Source organism: Castor canadensis, chromosome 7 (genome assembly GCF_047511655.1).
Source record: "Castor canadensis chromosome 7, mCasCan1.hap1v2, whole genome shotgun sequence".
In the NCBI taxonomy this organism is placed as follows: Eukaryota; Metazoa; Chordata; class Mammalia; order Rodentia; family Castoridae; genus Castor; species Castor canadensis.
In genome coordinates this window covers 97,980,140-98,000,159 of record NC_133392.1, presented here as the reverse complement: position 1 = coordinate 98,000,159, position 20,020 = coordinate 97,980,140, and the positions used below count along the sequence as shown (strand labels likewise).

The 20,020-nt window shown below is 37.7% G+C and overlaps 2 protein-coding genes across 14 annotated transcripts in view; one reads left to right on the top strand and one right to left on the bottom strand.

Moving 5' to 3' along the window:
• The window catches only part of Ak5 (adenylate kinase 5), a 279,023-nt gene extending 271,465 nt beyond the window's left edge, over nt 1–7,558 (top strand). For both annotated transcript variants that reach the window (XM_074079730.1, XM_074079729.1), the window contains exon 14: nt 6,202–7,558. In XM_074079730.1, coding sequence (XP_073935831.1) covers nt 6,202–6,270 — 69 coding nt within the window. In that variant the 3' untranslated portion in view covers nt 6,271–7,558. The remainder of the gene's footprint in view (nt 1–6,201) is intronic.
• Nucleotides 7,555–20,020, bottom strand: part of Zzz3 (zinc finger ZZ-type containing 3) — a 110,322-nt gene continuing 97,856 nt past the window's right edge. For all 12 annotated transcript variants that reach the window (XM_074079723.1, XM_074079722.1, XM_074079725.1 and 9 more), the window contains 6 exons: nt 19,122–19,223; nt 18,420–18,515; nt 16,030–16,182; nt 14,895–15,029; nt 13,209–13,309; nt 7,555–12,921 (listed from right to left, as the gene is read on the bottom strand). In XM_074079723.1, coding sequence (XP_073935824.1) covers nt 12,777–12,921; nt 13,209–13,309; nt 14,895–15,029; nt 16,030–16,182; nt 18,420–18,515; nt 19,122–19,223 — 732 coding nt within the window. In that variant the 3' untranslated portion in view covers nt 7,555–12,776. The remainder of the gene's footprint in view (nt 12,922–13,208; nt 13,310–14,894; nt 15,030–16,029; nt 16,183–18,419; nt 18,516–19,121; nt 19,224–20,020) is intronic.

Here is a 20,020-nt window from a genome sequence, read left to right as displayed (position 1 = left end):
ACAAAAAAAAAACCAGATGAAATAATGTAATCTTTTATTTAATGTAATATGTCCTCAATATTATAATTTCAACTTGTAATCAATATAAAAAATTATTAATGAAAGGCTGGAGGCATGGCTCAAGGGTGGAGGACCTGACTAGCAAGCATAAGGCCATGAGTTCAAACCTTAGTTCTACAAAAAATTTATTAATGAATACTTTTGTTTTTTCTTTTCACCTGTGTCTTCAAACTCTGTTACTTCAGGAGCATATTTCCATTCAGATGCTAAAGCTGCATGAGAAAGAGTAGATTAGTACTTATATTTCATAGAGTTCACAGTTGAGAAGGTAAGAGTTCAAGTGTCCAACTTATTCCAAATATACTTTTAAATTTTCCAAGAGCTGAGTCAAACATCAGTTTTAATCTTTAGATTAATTTTAACAGTACTAAGCATTACTTCCTTGGTTGTGCAGCCACATCTGTAGTGTTCTGCGACCCCAGGTGGCCAGTGGAACCCACACATACAGTTCTGGGTCATCCTAGGGGTTTCAGCTGAATGCTGCAGGAACTGGAAGGACCACTGAGAAAGTAAACAGATCTGTTTAAGAAAGTTCACTATAGAGAGGATTAATCTTTTTTTCCCCCCATCTATGAAAAGATCTTGAAAAAAACCCATCACAAAAAGTCACTGGTGGAGTGGCTCAAGCCCCAGTACCACAAAAAAAAATACAAAAAACAAAACAAAAACTGGGGGCCAAACTCAGGGCCCTAGGCACACCACCAAGTGCACTACAACTGAGCTAACCCTCTAGCCCTAGCTTCTCTTTTGCTCCTTATAAAGGAATTCAGCCATCCTCAGCACACATTCCCCTCCTGTAAGAAAGAAGTTGACTCACTGCATCTGGAATTTTATCCTTTACTTCATAGGCCTGATGAGGATGGCAGATAGCCTGATAGATTTCCAACTCACCCAAGTGAATGGCTGCTTTTCCATCTAGAAAGAGAGATTATTTGATTTTGTCTTTAAACCTTCCCACATCTTTGGGCTTCACAAACACCACAGCATGCCTCTGTGGTGGGACAATTTCCTTTTATTTAATTAAATAAAACAACCCCCATAATTTAAACCAGGAAGGAAAATCAGGAAGAAGCCATCCAGTGGAAAAAGAAGTGGGTAACAGTCCAGTGAGAGCCCTGGGGGTCCAGCCCCAACTTCCCCCAAAACACCAGCTCTGGCCTGTTGGGGAGACCCCACTGCCAAGCCTCCCAGATGCCAAAGTCACAAGCATCACCCTTCAGGGGCTGTGCTGAATAGCCCTGAATAGCTGAAAACCAGGTCACCTGGTTTTCCTAAGAGAGAATCACCTATCTTTCCATGAAGCCCAGGAGGTGGGCCAGAAAACGGGCCCCACAACAGCTCATTTCTGTGAGGAGTGCAGGAGGGAATGCAGAACTGCAGGAAATACTGTTCTTTCATTCAGCTTCCTTCCTTTTTTTTTTTTTCTATCTAGCACCAGGCTCTGGGAACACAGTGCTGAGTTATGACCTGGTCCTCAGCACTTCCTGTCTGGCTGGACATTGACAAAGATTCTCTTTTTAACCAAACTTTAGTTGGGCTTCTGAACCTTCCAGAAAAAACAAGTTTAGTAAAGAGCTCTTCTAAATCATTATAACAAGAGTCCCCCACCTTTGATGTATGCTTATCCTTGCTGTCTGACGAGGTTCCTCACCTCTGCCATCCCCAGGTGGTATTTGACCACCCCGGCTTGTCTTCAGAAAGAATTGTTAGGTTGCTTGAGCGAACAAATTTCCTTCACTGCTGCTGTTACCCTTGACCCCAACCTACTCTGTCTATAAATCCCCACTCGCCTGTGGATTCACAATCAAGCCAATCTCTCTGCCTCACTTCACAATGCCATTGTTGGGATCCCTGTACCTATCACAGTGGTCCTGAATAAAGTCTTCCTTGTCATGCTTTAACAAGTAAGACTGAATAATTTTCTTTAACAAAATATAGCTAATGCCGACCAAAAAGTGAAAAGTTGAACATCATAGTGAATTACAACTAGTTGAATATGTTGAATGAGCTGTTAGTCTATTGTGGTGAAATGCACTAAAGGTTGTACAACAAATAATGAACAAATGTGTTTTCATCAATGTCCAAATGGAGGAAAATAGAGGACTTAATTTGTGTTCTCATCAACACGTTTTGTTGTTGTTTTGTTTGGTGGTACTGGGATTTGAATTTAGGGCCTCACACTTGCTAGGCAGGTGCTCTTACTGCTTGAACCACTCCACCTGCCCTTAATTTGTGGTTTTTTTAAATTCACACTAAAATCAATGTTAAAAGAGACATGATGGGTATTTGATAGGAGATAAGAATTCAAGAGGTGGGCATAATGCACCCCTATAATCCCAGCACTCAGGAGGCAGGAAGATTGTGAGTTTGAGGCCAGCCTGGGCAATATAGCAAGACTCTGTCTCAAAAAACAAAACAAAACAAAAAAACAACAACAAGAGAACTTTGGGATCATAGGTATGAGTTTCTTTTGGAAGGAAAATAAATTTAGAAATGCACAAATATCAGTACTTGGGGAGGTTTGGTTAGCATTAGTTACAGAAGATGGATTGGAGGAAGGAAATGCTTCAGGGCCAGGCAGTAGAAATAGGACAGTTAAATGCAAGGAACTAGTAGAGTTCAGTAAGACACTGGGGGAAGATGCCCCTAAATACTGACAGCTGTGAGGACAAGAGAGGGCCCAGAACATGGCCAGGGTTTGTCCAGATGGAGCAAGGGAAGGGCATAGCTGAGACTGAAGGTCTCACTGTAAGCATCCCTCCAGCAGGCAATGAATTAGAAAACTCACATACAGTGGAAGTAGAAAGTGACTTGGAATCAATCGTTGGTCTAATGAGTTTTTCTTCTGGGGAAGATATGGGGTGAACTTTGGGAACTGTTTGTGCCAAGGACAAAGAATCAAATCACTAAGACCAAGAGCTTGCCTCATGCTCAGAGGGCTGCATTGAGTCTTTGGGCTCCTACAATATCTTAGGGACTGCAGATGTCTCCTGGTGCATCTCCCATAGTCATGACATGGACGGAACAAGCAATAAGACAGGTGTCTACAGATTCATAGCTCCCCATACACCCTCACGCAAGGGAGGAAACCTGAGAGGCAGGAACGTGATGTAGAGACCGCTTCCTCCCCACCTTTTTTCCACAGCTTGATAAGACTGTCTGCAGGGCTGTGGACAGTAACGTATAGAAAAGGGATGTGAGGACGGCAGACATCTTAAGGCATGTCTTGAGCACTTAGGTTAAAAGCAGTAAAGCATTATTTGGCAATAAAATGGAATGGAGTACTGGTACCTACCACAACATGGAGGAACCCAGGAAACATTAGCTGAGTGAATGAAGAAGCATGTGCGTGTGGTTCCATCAACATAAAATGCCCACAACAGGTAAATCTTGGCGATGCCTCATCCCAACCTATTTTTCCGGCCTCCTTCTCCTTCCTTACCCACCCCTCACCCTACTTAAGCAGCATTTGCTCTCTCCTCAACAAATGACCTGTTCCTGACAAATCCAGGTGCTAGACTTCCATGCCTTTGCACACATGGTTTCTTCATTCTTCATTATCTTTGACTACAGGTACGCACAGCTTCAATGCAAATATTAAACTCAACTGAACAGTCCCAATGCCTGCTGGTGACAGCCTCATCCCCACTCAAACCCGAACTCAGATTTGAACTCTCTGGGGTCCTAGCCCCATAGAATATTGGGCCTAGAATCAACCTTCGAGGTCGCCAAGTCCTAGTTCTGTCCCTTCATGTAATAGAGCAGGACACTGAGGCTCAAGAGCATAAGTGACTTATTCCAAGTACGGGAGCGCAACGGACCTAGGTATACATTCAACATTGCCTTACATTCAACATTGCCTTACATTCAACATTTTTGCAGTTCTTTTTTTTTTAGCAGGGGAGGTGATACTGGGGTTTGAACTCAAGGCTTCCTGCTTGCTAGGCAGGTGCTTAACCACTTTAGTCACACCTCCAGCTCAGTTTATTTTGATTAAGCAAATATTTACCAAAGATTTGCTATATGCCTATGTTTTATTGTGTTAACTCATTCCTTAAAAATCCATATCACATTATTTCACGTGATAGGTGCACATGTCTCTTTGTGGTTCAACCTCTGCTTCCCATTACAGCTTCACTCCCTGCTAACCCCATGTTCGACCATCCAGCCATTTTAAAATGATTGATGCTCAATGATGTAGTCACAAATGCAAAAACTTTGGATTTGGGGTTTCAAACAGGTCTCTGCTACTTAGCTATATGACCTTGGGAAATTTAATCCATCTTTCAGAGCCTCTGTTCTGTCATCTGTAAAGTGGGTTATAATGCCTGTCTTCTTAGGTCATTGTGAGAATTACCTGATTATTTAAAAGGCATTTATGTATCATTACTGGTAAAACTCATCATTTTAAATGACAGTTCTTGCTTTCTTCAGGAGTAAGGTGCCCCTTTCTTTATCCACAGATCCTGGGCTTACCTCTTTAACAGCCTGAATTCCTGTTAAATGTCTACTCTACCATTGAGCTATGAGCTCTTGGAGAACAGCCCTTTTGTTTGTTTGACTTGATATCTCCAGCACGCAACAAACACAACCTCCCCAGTTATCAAGACCCCCCACAAGAGTGATAGATACGTTAGAATAGATGAACCTACACTAATAAGTCGCTATCACCCAAAATCCATGGTTTACAGCAAGACTTTTAATGTTATACATTATAAGGATTTTTTCTGACTTATAAGGTTATATATTTGCTATTAGAGCATCATACGGATTAATCTCACTGCCTTAAAAACCACAGATTCCTCCTATTCATCCTTCCTTCCTTCCAACCCCAGCAATCACTGATCATCTTACTGTCTCCATTTTTTTTTTTTTTGCTGTGGTGTTGGGCTTGAACTCAGGGCCTACACCTTAAGCCACTCCACCAGCCCTATTTTTGAGATAGGGTCTCACAAACTGTTTGCCTCAGCTGGCTTCAAACTGCAATCCTCCTGATCTCTGCCTCCTGAGTAGCTAGGATTATAGGTATGAGCTACCAGTGCTGGTATCCATTACTTTTTACTATTCCTGAATGTCATATAGTTGGAACAACAAAGTATGTACATTTTTCAGATTTCACTTAGTAATATGCATTTGTTTCCTATCATTTCCTTGCTTCATAGCTCTTTTCTTTTTGTCACTGTCTTGGAGGTACCAGTGTGTTTACCCATTTAAATACTGAAAGACTTCTTGGCCACTTTCAAATTTTGTCAATTATGAATGAAGCTACTAGAAACATCCATGTGCAGGTTTTTGTGTGAACACCAAGGAGTACAACCCCTGGTATTTTAAAAACCTAGTGTCTTCAAAAGTGGCTCTCCTGCATCTGTTCCCACCAACAGTGAGTTCTGCCTGCTCCACATGCTAGCCAGCATTTCATGATGTCAGTGTTTTGAATTTCGGTGTAAGTAATGTTTCATTGTAGTTTTAATTTAGGCATCTAGTTTTTAAGAAATTACTCTTCACTTTATGGGGCTTTTTTTGGGGGGAGTCGTTGTTTTAAAATTTTGCTAAGCAAAAGCAGATTTTTTTTCATTATTAAAAAAATGACCTTACACAAAGAGTAAGGCAGGCTCAGAACTGGGACAGGGAGAAGAGGAAGTGGGCCTCTTGTACCTAAAGAAGAATTCAAGAGGGAGAAGATGATGATATTGAAGAAGGGGAAGAGAAAGAAAGGTCTTGGGTGGGGTAGGAAGAAGAAATAAGATGTTGAAGATGACAGAGGTGAAGATGACTAGATCATCCTAACCTAAGATGCCCTAATGATCCTGGGTGTACATCTTTGTTTCTTCATGTACAATTAGCTATACCTACTAGAAAATATTGTGCTATTTTTTATACTAAAAGGGTGATTTTTTACTATTTTTGTCTTATTCCAATTAAAACTTGCTAGTTTAATGATCATATTATATGTAGAGAAAAAATTTCATTAACACCCCACCCCACTGTGAAATTCTCTACCAATGTATTTGGAACTTTAAATTTTCTGATTCAAGCTCACAATATTACATATTTACTCTGCAATTAAAACATGATTGCCTTTTTAAAAAATGACCTCACAAACATGTTTTAAGACTTTGTCCCTTTTTCTTTCAAATATAGGTAAATGCAGAGGGAACACCAGAAGAAGTTTTTCTTCAACTCTGCACAGCTATTGACTCTATTTTCTGAAGGTGAAAATGGATGTATGTTGAGGAATGGAGACAAAGAAAACATTTAAAAGTTATTCCCTGAACACAATGTTTCAAGTTAAGCCTTTTGTGTTCCCCCCCCACCCCAAATCCTGACATGGCTGTTTTGTGTCCCAGCCAGACTTGTGTGAAGGATGTCTGGAAATCATGCATGGGGCATTTGGGGCTGTCAACCTTTCCTCATACTTCAGACTGTCCCCACTCCAGCACGCACACTTTTCTAATATCATGTAGATTGCACCTCAGAGCAAAGTCAGTATGTGAACAGCAATACAGTGCTAGTCTGTCAGCTGTGCCCCCTCCACCCCAGACCTGCTGGAGTCTGACCGCCTGGTTCTCATCTCACCAAACAGGGAGCAAGTATCCGTAACTCCCCATCACATCTTCCTTCTTCTCCCCAAGATTTCTATGCTCTTCCCTGGCAAAGGTCCTCAGCATGGGGGGTAGGCTTAGGCATCTTGCTCTGGTGGCTGGCTGCTTCTTCAGTTCCCATCCACTAGTGGCTACAGCCAGAGAGAGCTGACTAGACAGTGCCCAGTATACCATGTCCAAGCATTAAGCAAGTAAAACCTGACAGAGATATTGTTAAATGTCAAATTGTACGGCTTTTCCAAGATGGCAAAACCTAGGTTAGTCATCAATAACACTCTAATGATGTTTAGGAAGATGGCTACTTGGAATAGTGTCATAATGGCTAACAGAACAGAGTAAACTTAATCAACTGTATAACCATTCTCCTTTCTACATGGTGGTACACTGCAGCAATTATAAATTAATCTCAATGACCAAAAATAATCTAAAAGCATGAAATGATTTATTTCATTCACTAGACAAGTATCTTCTTCTAACTTTGATTTTAAATGATCACCCATTTGTTTATCGCCAAGCAAATAAAAAACAGACTAACAATAACTGATGTGAGCGGGAAGGACATGTGAGTAGCAGGTCTTTGGTAGACACCAGTGTTACATGTGTTTCACATGGGCCCCTTCTAGGGGTTTGCAAACCCTGCATTAAACCGGTGACATTTGGGCCTCTTGTGCTATCAGTTGTCAAATAAGAGCTTCGTCTATATTCTACTGAAGTAACTGCATCTTCCACTCAGTCACTACAAAAGACCACAGTTCCCATTTGCATGATATTTTTTCTTCTTCAATGGTTGTGCAAATAAGGATCCATTTCCAGGACAGAATTGTATTTTTAAAGTCTTTTTTTTTTCTTTCTTGAAACAGATATGTACAAATAAAATAAATGGAAGACAGCATTAATTCTTTTTCTATTTATTTGTAACTCACATCATTCTGGAAAGCATTTGAAGCCTTAATTCCAAACAGAATTAGAAGCAAATACAGTAATAGTTGAAATTTATGATCTGTTTATATGGTTTTAATTTTGGCCACAGGCCAGATTTGAGCTATTACAGAAAGAATTCTTAATGTATTTGTGATACATGATAATTTTCATATTTCCATTTTCTCTAGCATTCATTCTTAAACAGAAATGTCAGTGTTTGCTAGAGAATAAATTAAAATTCTTTGGTTACAATTAGGCCTCTATTAACAAAAAAGGTGCAGCATGTTCCCACAACTCACACAGTTGTCAAATACTTTATTACTACCCCAACTTGTCACACTCTTTGTAGGGAAGCATAAGGAGTATTTGAGCAGAGTAGAAAAGTGTTACAGGGTAAAAACTTATCAGTTGTGCTAGCAAACATAAAATGACTCTTTGTAAGAATTAACATTCTTCAAACACACACCACATATTGGCAAACAGTCCATGCCCACCACAGCTTTGCCAGGTGGGTAAGGGAAATGAAGCAGCAGAAAGGCAGACAGGCCCAGCCATGGCTTTTATAGTTGGCAGCCGTCTTGGAAAAAAACAAAAACAAAAAAAGCTGCAGAGGTAAATGGCATTACCCCCAAAGAGTATCTAGGGTGTAATACACATGGCTGATCTGAATAGCTTAAAATGGCATCACTACTAAAGTCATAGGATTTTAAAACCGGAGAGGACCTTAGCGGTGTCTACCTAGCAAAAGGTCATGTGTGTATGTGGAAGACATCAGAACACAAGCCAAACTCCTTTATAATAACCTACATTCAATCAAGGCCACTCCTGACTTGGCCCTGTGCCCTCTCTGACCCCACTAATTACTCTTGCTCATTTGGCTTTCTCAATGTTGCCTGAGCAGATCAAGCTCTTTACTGGCTCAGGGTCTTTGCCACTGGTACCTTTCTGCCCCTACCCACACAGCAAACTCCCGCATTCCACTCAGGTCTCTGACATTCTAATTTACCCTTGTTGTCAAGGTTTTATTTGATTATTCTATCTAAAATGACAGTGTTCCCCATTATTATTTGTCTTCAAGTATCATTTTTCCTTATAGCACTCTCTCCCTCAATTAAGTAATATTTTAAATTTTACTTGTGTATTGCTTGTCTTCTCCATAAAGGCAGAGCTTTGTACTTCCAGTCCCACACATGACAATTAAACTGAAAGCTAACATATTTAATTCTCTCTGTACCTCTAGTTTTTCCATTTGAACAGTGGAGATCGTAATAGTAAATGACCTCACAGAGGAGTCATGGGGGTTAGACAAGTTAACAAACCATGTAAATCATTTACCAGCTCGCAGAACTCAATTAAAAGTGGCTCTCTATCAACACTAAGTGCTTCACTTCCACAACCCAGATTTTTTCCACTACAGTATCTTTTCCATTCAAATTACTCAGCAAACACAATAGAGAATCAAGACACATGACCTAACTGGGGTCCCACACTAGACTAAAACCTTCTCTAGCCACACAGGCTAGAACACAATCCCCTGTCCTCTTGGGGCCCTGTAAGGGATCTTCTGAGTCAAGCCCTCTAAGAGTTATACTCATACTCAGGCATAGATGCCAACTGTTACCTTCCTAGAGAAAAAAGTGTAACTCACCAAAACAATGGTCATACAACCAGCAAATATTTATGGAGAATATGAAAAGCCAGGCCCTAGAGACACAGACAAACATGGATGGTCACTGTGCTCCTGAAACCAAATACAACATAACTTTCAAAACTCCATTTATGCAGCTACTTGAACTGTGGGGAAAAAGTTGTTATTTTCTGGGATCATATGAACGGCAGTACCTTTTTCATCAAGGAAAGAAAAAACAACATTTCATATCTAAAAAAGGGTAATGTCTCCATAATCTTGTGGGAAAAGCTACTTATAACCTGGAGACTCTCAATTTCATCCAGTGCACCTAGAATAATGGGTTTAGAACTCATCCACAGTAAGAAATACAGTTTATATAGCATGTCTCACATTTATAACTGAAAAAGAAATACCACAAAACAATACTTATCTTTACTAGATGTGATATACTATTTTCTCTATTTTATTTTTTTTTTTAAAGTTCCTCATACATGGTAAGCTGTGTTCTGTGATTTAATTTAAACAAAAGGGGAAGGGGAGAGATCCGGTCAAGGCTAAGTGAGAAGCACTCAACATGCATGTGTTTTTCTGATTCATTGTGGCAGAGGACATTTCAGTGGTTTTCCTCCATCTACACACAGTGGGTACACACTGTGCTACAAACCTTGACATATGCTCAGATTTGTACTCTAGCAACCATACCATGCCAGGAAGAAAGATTTAAAAAAAAAAAAAGAACCTGCACTCCTAACACCCCAGTGGTGCCTGACACAACAGGAACACTCTTGCTCGGTTAAGAGGGTAGTGAGGCAGACCCTGACACTGGACTAATCTGTCAAGGTTAAAGTCAAGCCTCACCACTTTACTAACTATATGACCTTGGGCAAGTTACTTTTCAACTCTGTCTAGAAGAGAGTTATGAAAATGGGATAATAAATGAACCTGCCTCATGGTTGCTAAGCATTAAACAGGTTACTACTATATGCTTACTTGTCACATCATAGGCACTAGATCATGGGTGTTGGTTATTATTAGTGTGTATCACACCAAAGGAAACTTCTCTCCCTAAACTTTTTAACAGTGGTTTTAGGTGCCATTAAATATTTGTTTAGTTATTAGTAAATAACTTGAGTATAATAGGCCAGAAAATAAAATCTGACCTATCGAAGACCACCTAATAAGCAATGCTTTAACAAGTGGATCTCTTATGGTCCTGTTGTCTCTTATAGTCAATATTTCTTGGCAAATGACAGTCCTGCCCACTCCTGCAACCCTCAAATGAAAACAACACAACAAAACGTTACTGCTGCTACTACTACCCTTTAGGCCTTTTAAAATCATGGGGATGATTTGCTTGGAGCTGAAAAATTCAAAAATAAATACACCTTCCGTTCACACTGAAAATAATCTTTTTTCACCAAAGTCTTAAACCTTTGCCTGTGAAAAATGCATTCAAGTGGGTTTCTCCATTCTACTTATATAATATTGTATCACTCACAGCCTTCTTCCAAAGCATACTTCATAGGATTTTTGAATGGATCTTAATTGTTCTTCAAAACTCACAGGTATTATTTCTATAAAAACACAGAAGTTACCATCAAATGCTACTGCCTTTCTAAGTTACAGGTTAAAGGCAGATCTTCTGGAATATGCACTAATATTTAATATAAAAATGTCCAGAATGCTAGCAATTCCCCTCTTCCAGGGTGAGAAGCCCATCTGCTTTTCTTTCTGATTATGATACATTGCATAAACATGCTCAGTAAACTTTAATCAGTATATTACTTCAAAATCTTCATATTTCTATATTTAAAATTCTATTATTTTTCATAATTAAAAAAAAATTCAGGGTAGATTTTAGTACCCTGCTATGTACTGAAGAGAACTAGCAAATACTGTTCCCTAGGTTTAAAAATGGGGGGGTGGAAGAGGAGGGAAAACAAGTGACTCTAAAAATCAGGTCAAGTTTAATACTTAATCATCTTGGAATATTTATACTACATTTTCCTAGTCAATAATAATTTCCAGGAAACCATCTGTTTAAATACATGGGGACTTATTTTCATCAAAAACAACTAGAATGAAAATTTCAACTTAAGTTTAGCTTCCACATTTGGGCATTAATAATTGCCTTTTCCTTGACTCATGGTCAGTTTCTTTTTTGTAAGCTAGTTTAATTTAGTGTTTCAGCACACACTGATTGAAAACACTACCATCCTTTACAGATCTTCTCAAGTTCACTCTCTTTTCCATAATATATTCTTTACTCTTTATAAAGAAAAGAAAGAAAACCCTAATTATATATGAGAAACAGACCCTTAAAAAACTTCTGGTTTTAACATTGGTTGAAAAAAAAATCCAAAGCTAACCAAAAGGAAGTCACAACAAGGATTCTATAATATAAACAGACAGTATCCACATAGTTTATTTCTCACAGTTCTCCTGACAAATGAACATTATTCAAGAACATACTGCATACACAGATAAGAAGAAACATACAAAATGTTTTAAATGATGCACAACAAAATCCAGCAGTATAAAAGAATGCATGTGAACTCTTGCTCACTGCGTAGACTAAATTTAATCACTTGTTTAAATAGTAATAAAAATACAATCTTTTATGGATCTTGTGCAGACTACAAAAGAGGGAAATTATTACCATATATATGATTTTTATATTAGGCAGTTTTCTTTGATGAGTTGTACTCACAACTCCAAATACAGAGGCAGAGGCTGTGTATTTTAAAGGAATTAATGTTGTGAATTAGACTTTACACAGTTACTACCACTGGCACTTTTCACCATAGTTTGTACACATCACATGATCATCTTATATAACATTACATTTAAAAAATATATCTGAGTGACAATTTTATAACATTCACACACCATGAGCTGGTTAAGGAAGCAATGCCACAGTTGCCTCCTGTAGTGCTTCACTGTTGGTAATAAGGACAGTTCATTGTGGTTAAAAGAAGTTAGGTATCAATATGGTTAAGCAGCTCCAATTTACTAAAGGCCATCAATGACCACCACTGGGACAGTGAGTTCTTTTAGAGTATATATCCTAGAAGCAAACACCATCATTGGTTAAAACTTTGTCTAAAGAAGTCAGTTTCTGCGCTGAAAACTATTTCCACAAAACTGAAAGCTACTAAACTGTTTTAATATAAATACTCTGTTTTCTCATTATATTTATGACCAAGTTCTTTGAAACCTTTGGAATTTACTCTCACTTTAATGTGTGCTCTCACTTCCATCTTACCCATTTAAGATGACCACCTATAGATTTTCTGGTGGTGGTGAAAATTCACCAGGGAAACCCTTTGCTCACCAAAATTTCAACAGGGAAACCCTGTGCTCACCAGGAATGTTCAGCAGCTGAACAGTGATCTAGAGCCACAACAGTACAGAGCTGTACTTGACGAGAACACTCAGGAAGCTCTCATGCTGTGAGTGTCATTTCAGGAAAAGCAGAGGATCTTTCCAAACTGTGCACATAATTAACAATGATACCATTGCTATGTGTTGAAGAGGACTAGTAAATGATGTTCTCTTCCATGTCATCTGTTTGCTGGAAAGTAGTTTGGGTCAAGGTAATTATAACTGGTGCCCTGAGACACACAGTAGTCTCTGTCTAAGAATGTCTCTGACCTATAAATAGGTTCTAATTGGTGATCTTCTTTGTGAATATCTGTTTCATGTAGGCTGCAAGAGAAAAAAATACAAACTCATCACTACATGGCATTGGATACATTTTGGTATATATATTACAAAACTTTTCTCATAGTTCAACCTGTTTAAATCCACTAATCTATCAAAATCTCAATGGAAGGCTACTTGACATGTGGTATGATTAGAAAAAAATTTAATGTGGTAGAAAAAATTAATGCACTAAGTGTGGCCACTTTTTAAGGAATTTGGAAATCAAATTCACTGGCTGAGAAGCTTTTTACTCACCAAAATTTAAGGCCAAAAGTGGAAAGAGCACTTACCAGTCTGAACAAGAATCACAGAAATCCAAAGACATTTCTGGAGGACAATCCTGGCAGTGCCACCGAACACCCTGGATAGGTTCTATGCCACAGTTATCACACTACGACAGATTCAGACAGAAAAAGTATTAAGCTATATTGTTTCAGAACCATTTTTTATTTTCTGCTGGGAAGCAAATAATGTGCACATAGACATTTCCTCTTTCCCCATTCAATGAATAATTGTATAATACAAAAATTGCTGTAAGTTAGATAAAATATCTGGCAAACAAGGTAATGGTCCATCCACTCAAGATCAAGATACAGGTGGGTGAGAGGAGCACTATAAAAGAATAATCTTCAACATACTATCTATAATTTAAGAAGTTTTTAAGTAAATCATCTCAAACTTGGGTATTCTGTTATTAGTACCATTTACTTAAAACTAGGGTATGATATTTGTGATGCCATAGTTAAAACTACCCAAATTTAGATAACCGAACTATATTAACAGGTTATCACCATTAACATAAATTCATGCAACTATGAAATCCTTTCTGAACTTTCATCTTTCTTAATCACACTCCAAAGCCAAAAGACTCCTAACAACCAATGCCCATTGTGACAAAAGGCAGATCCCACTCTCTCTCAGTGTGGGCATTATGAAAGCCCTCAGTGTATACTGTGGAATTTGGGAAATCAAAGTACATCTCATATAGATTCTTTCTTCAGACCAACTGGAGTAGCTGACAAACTGGCCAACAAGCCATTGCTGGTTCCTACAACAAAAAGATGAGAAGAGGAGAAAGTTTCCTTTTGAAAGGCCAGAGCTGCCAGTTAAGAAACTCACTAACTGGAGAAGTGTGGTCACTGAAAGATTAAGAGGAAAAACCATCTAATAGAGAATGGCTGCTCCAAAGGATCAGAGGTACAATTTTGTTTTCCATTTAGGTTATCAAGCACAGCACACATCAGTAAGTTTATGTATACTACCAACAGAAACACCAACATCAAGTTGCAGTCTCTAAATCCACTGTCTTGCTAAAGGTTATCAAACCTAAGAGTTAAGTCATGAGAATGAATTTTCTGAAATGCAAATTTCATGTTACTCTCCATTTAAAAATCTTTCAATGGCTCCCCAACCTCTTAAGATCTATAAACTCCTGGCAAAATTCCCAAAATTTCTCACTGGAGAGTCTCTGAAATAACTCTCCAGTGTGCACTCAACTATTTTATTTGTTTTATTTCTCTAAATCCTTACGAGAATGAAAACACCTTGAGGGCAGTAAGTGAGTCCATCTCATTTACTCCTGAACCTCTAGCACTTAGCAAGTACCTAAAATGAGTGGATGTATTCCTATGAGCTGTTGAAAACAACACTGAGATGACTTAATCTGAAATGGAGGGAGGGGGGTTGTTTCAATCCATAAATAATAGCAAAAAGAGAACTAGAAAAACCTTCTCATCTTATACTTCACCTCAAATTGTAGATATCTGTATGTTGCTTTCTCTGCACTGAATCATAAACCTCTTGACACAAGAACTGCAAAACACTACTTAATATAAATTAATAGGACAAGAGATAGACTTACTAACCTTTCCCTGAATGCTTAAAAGTTTTAGAGTTTAACAGTCCAGAAACCATTTAAATTACCTCTTACCACCCTTTCCATTTATTAAAATGGATAATAAAATTATTTAGTTTACCTTGAAGCCCACATGCTGCACAAACCCACTTTCAGCTTGTATTTGCTGAAGTTTCTGCTTCTTTAACTTTTTAAGTTGTAATAGTTCTTTATATTCAGGTAAATTCCTATACATAATAGGAATACTTTCTTCATCCTGTTGAATAGTAAAACACAAAACAAAATTGTTAGTTTGACAGTTAAAACGAATTAAGTGTAAGAAATACTGGTATACATTGTTTTTCTTTTTTTTTTTTTGAGAGATTTCAAGGAACTTTTTTTTAAATGAATTTTTTATTAGGATATATTCATTATATAGGGGGGATGTGTAGTAACAATTCTGATTAGTCTTACATTGTACATTATTTACATTGCCTCCATCATCTCTCCCATCAGCACCCCCACCCCCATCCCACTTAAAGCAATTGCAAGAGGGTTTTTAGTTCTGTTTCATATAGGTGTATGAAGTCCATTAACCATATACCATCACCTTAATCTTCTTCCTAATCTCCCCTCTCTCCACATTGTTTCTTTTTTATCGACAAATATTTTTCACTTTTAAGATACCTCACCTTTTAAGAGCTCAAAGGGATGGTGCTATTAGCAATGCTGCTATTAGCAACAGTTGACACTAATGGGGAGGACATTTAATGCAGTTGTAATGTTAAATTGTGTTAGACAACCTCACAATGTAGAAAGAAAGGGAACAGGCATGACTGTACCTCTGTTGTATACTAAGGCAAACCCAACCCAGAGCTACACATTCATGGCTACTTCAGAGATTCCTTATAATCTACTCTTCTGTACTAAGCAGGAAGTTACTCTTTTCCAGTTCAAAAGATTTTTATACTTACTCCTGTAAGAATGACATTTTCTTTTCTTTCTTTTTTTCTTTTGGTGTGACTGAGGTTTAAACTCAGGGCTTCACTCTTGAGAAAGCAGACACTCTTACCACTTGAGCCACCCCTCCAGTTCATTTTTCTCTGGTTATTTTGGAGATGGGGTCTTATGAACTATTTGCCCAGGCTAGCCTCAAACCCTGATTCTCCCAATCTCAGCCTCCCAAGTAACTAGGATTACAGGCATGAGCCACTGGTGCCTGGCTGACATTTTCTTATAAGCACACAGCAAACAAATCTCTGCCCTCGATAACTTACTGAGGCTTCTTCAACAGCAGTGTTCATATGGCTATGAAAACATGATCGGTCATCATCTTCGTCCATATACACTGGAGGTTCATGTGAAGTCATGAAAGTGGAAGGTTTAAAGAGATGCTTATTTAAGGGGTGCTGTCGTCTGCTTGTTGAAGACTAAGTGAGAGAACAAATTTTTAATTGCAACAGTGAAAATAATTAGAAGTAGCAAAATATAAAATACAAAAACATAAATGTCACTCCCATCAAGTCTATCAGAAGGATTTCACTTCTACCATTTAGTATTCGCTCACATCACTGCTTTTTCTATGTTGTCAGGATCTTAAAGCACAACTAGCCTTAAGAAAAAAACAACAACAAACCCACACACCAGAAATGCAGGGAACTATGCCAGCAACAAAGGCTGGACTCAGTATCTGGCTTCTAGTGGCATCCCCAGCTTTTGTCATGTCTGCATTCACATCCCGGCTGCACTGCACCCTCTAATGGTCACCTTAAGAGGATCACAAGGCAGACAAACAACTACCCATAAAAAGAAAGTTTCCATCATGATGGGTATCTGAAAATAATTAACTCTGACTGACTGCTCATTTCATGCCACTATTATTTAATCCTATAACCACTATATAAAGAACTTATTATCACCTCTTACTTAAAGGTAAAGAAACTGAGGCACAGGGAAATTAAGTTTCTTGTTCAGTGTGTTGCAGTTAGATAATGGTAGAACCAGGATTACAAAGCAGACCTATGTGATGCCAAAGTCCTCAGTCTTAACCACTGTGCACAGTGCCTCTCGTGATCAACAGGACAGGCACAAAGAATACTTGTGCTTCATGGAGAATCATCATTTCACCCATTTCAAAATTTAAACTCTGACCATAGCAAAGGACTATTGTGATTATGGTTGTGCTAGATCTACAAAGCCAAAATGTCTAGCAACTTAAAATATGGAATACTCAAAGAAAGGAACACATTTAGGTTTCTCCAGTATTCCTGTTGCTGTTGTCATCCAGCCTTAGCTGTGAAAACACAGGGTACAAAACACAACACACTTATAAATTGGCTTAGAAATTAATCATGGAAATTATAGCTGTTAGGCTGAACTCTATATATATATTTAAAAAGCTAACTATGAGGAGGAAATCTAAAATATTTAAAGCATTTGGCAAATAGAAATAAGCATCAAAAGCCTGGCTAAAAGCAACTTTAAAATCTTGTAAAACATGCAGTAATATAGACAATTTTCTTAATATAAAATTACATAAAATAGCTTCCTTCCATCAGGAAAGGTAATATTAAATAGGCTCTTTGCTTCTCTTTATGTGAAGGATGGCAGTGGTGGGGGAGAGGAATTATCAGAAGATTTATTAAGGAAATTAAAGAAAGCCATTTAGGTGGTTTTATTTTTTCCAATTGCAACAAAAAAACTGGCTACAGTTTAAAGCAATATTCTATATAGGAAAAACAGGAGACGGTTTGCTGTAGAAAGCAGCAGGGAATAGTGGGAAAGGTTTGGTATCAGAATCAGAGAGTCAACTGGTCCTAGATTCACGATGTAACAAGAAAATTTACTCAACATACCAGTCTCCTTATCTATAAAAAGGTCTCAGTAGCTATTAATATTATCATCAGTAAAGTAAATGTGATAGTATTACTTATACTTCTAGAACCCCAGTGAAATTAGATGCCTCAATTTCCATTTTTGGATCTATGCAACATAACTACGAAACAGAAACAGTATACTTTTTTGGGGAAATGGCTGTACTGGGGTTGGAATTCAAGACTTCAAGTGGTCTACCTCAAGTCACACCTCTACCCCTTTCAGCTTTAGTTGTTCTTCAGACAGAGCTTTGCCTCATGTTTTGCCTGTGCCAACTGTTATCCTCCAACCTACACCTCCTATGTAGCTGAGATTATAGGCTTGCACCACCATGCCCAGCTTGTTCTCTGAAATAGAATCTCACTAACTTTTTTACCTGGGCTGGCCTTGAACTGCATTTCTTCTATGTCTACCTTCCAAGTAGCTGGGATTACAGACATGAGCCATAGCACCTAGCCTCTGATTATAATTTTTTAAAGAGTCAAACACTGTAAAAATTTCAACCTTGCAAAGGCCTTCCTAATATATAGACTCAAAATAAAATCTTTTCAGCAGCACTCACTCATATTACTTCAAAGGAAATAATGAAGAATCACTACAACTCACTGAATTTTTCTAAGTGGTAATAATGGAATCCTATCCTGCATTTATACCCAACATAATGAAATGCTTACAATGAACAGAATTTTTTAAATAAAACTTTAGTTTGACAAATACACACATTTGTAATAGCAATTCTGATTTCAATGAATTTAAGCTGAGGTTTGCTTTCATCTGTTTTTCTTTTTTTTACCTTTTTGGAGTAAATATATAAGTTTGGTGTTCTGCCTGGAACTGGAATGCCAGCTTTCGTTAGCTTTATGAAATACTTCTGTACTCGACTGGCAACCTAAGGAAACAGGACAAACTTTTAACACAATAAGATGGCATGTGGTACTTTAGTTGTTTTAAAAATTAAAATGTACTTATATATCTAGTGAGTGCTAATTTAAAATCATCATAAATCTAGAAACAACTTTAAATGGTCATCAAAAACATTTATACTTAACAAATCTAGATAAAAGTGATTTAAGTAAGATTTAAACCTGTATGATTCCAAAGCCAATAAGCACATATTTTCAACTTGTGAACATCATGCTTGTAGCATGATGTAAAATGTAAAGAAATAAGCATTTTTAGAAGGACAACCAGGAAATACTAAAGCAGTATCTCGTCTACTAACACTGTCTGTACAAAAAGTTCATATTTAATACTTACAGCATTCCAGAGATATTAAGTCCATTATATTCTTATTTTTAGTATTTTATAAGTATCCAAAGCAGGATAATCTCAAGCTGTTTCTGAAATCTACATAAAAATGTAGAATGCTAATACTTTTGTATTGAATACCTCTACTACAACTAGAGCTGGTATGGCAGACCTGCTGTGTCGGCTACATTATTCTTCATTAAAAACTACCAAGACCGCCAGCAATCTGCAACCACCTCCCCATCACCTGTTTTGCTGTCCTGTTGCCCAGTTCATCTGCAATCTTCTGCCAGCGTCGAGATTCCACTTCTTCAGGAGGGTATTTCAGGAGCAGCTGTTCAAGTTTTTTCTAAACCAAACCCAAGACCAAATTTAAGAAAAAAGGTATTCCATTTAAAATACTGAATTTCTAAATATATGCCTTCACATTTCATTTCAAAAGTATAATATTCATTTCCCAATTTGGGTGATTACAAATCCTCATGGTAGCAAAAATTTCTAGTTAGGAACTTAAGACTTCACAGGAAAAATGAGATTAGAGAACATACTGTGAAAGACCTTGTGAAGGTATTCTATTCACGTCAGTAACAAGACGAACAAGAAAACAAATGAGTAAATTTGTATTTTTGACACCTTAGTGATTTCCATTGACCATCTTATTTTGTTAGAATATGTCAAGTGTTTCCCTACAGTTTTTAAAAAATGTTTAAGTTCATTGGGTTTAGAGTATTAAAAAAGGCTTTTCCCTCTTTTTGTGTGGTCTTCAAATACTTAATACTTTAACATGTCTTCAAAATTCTCACATAGTGCTAAGGATGTACGATAATCTGGATGTTTGAAATAAAGTTTTCCTAAAGCTTTTTATAAACTGCTAAACTTCTAACTGTGGGGTTAATATCCATATGAGTCAGAGATGCGTCTCACACTTCACCCGCAAACAATCCTAGCCACATGCCAAAATGTAGCAATACTCAGCGTGGCTTTATCAGTTCCCCACCACAAAAAAATTTAAAATACACTTTGAAGTTCAGCTTTACTTGTCTTGAGATTTTTTTTCTCTCTCCCAAAGCTGCATTATAAAAGCATTCACTTTATCCCATCCATTTCTAACCCCTTCCCTAAACCCAGGTGTCTTCTTTAAAAATT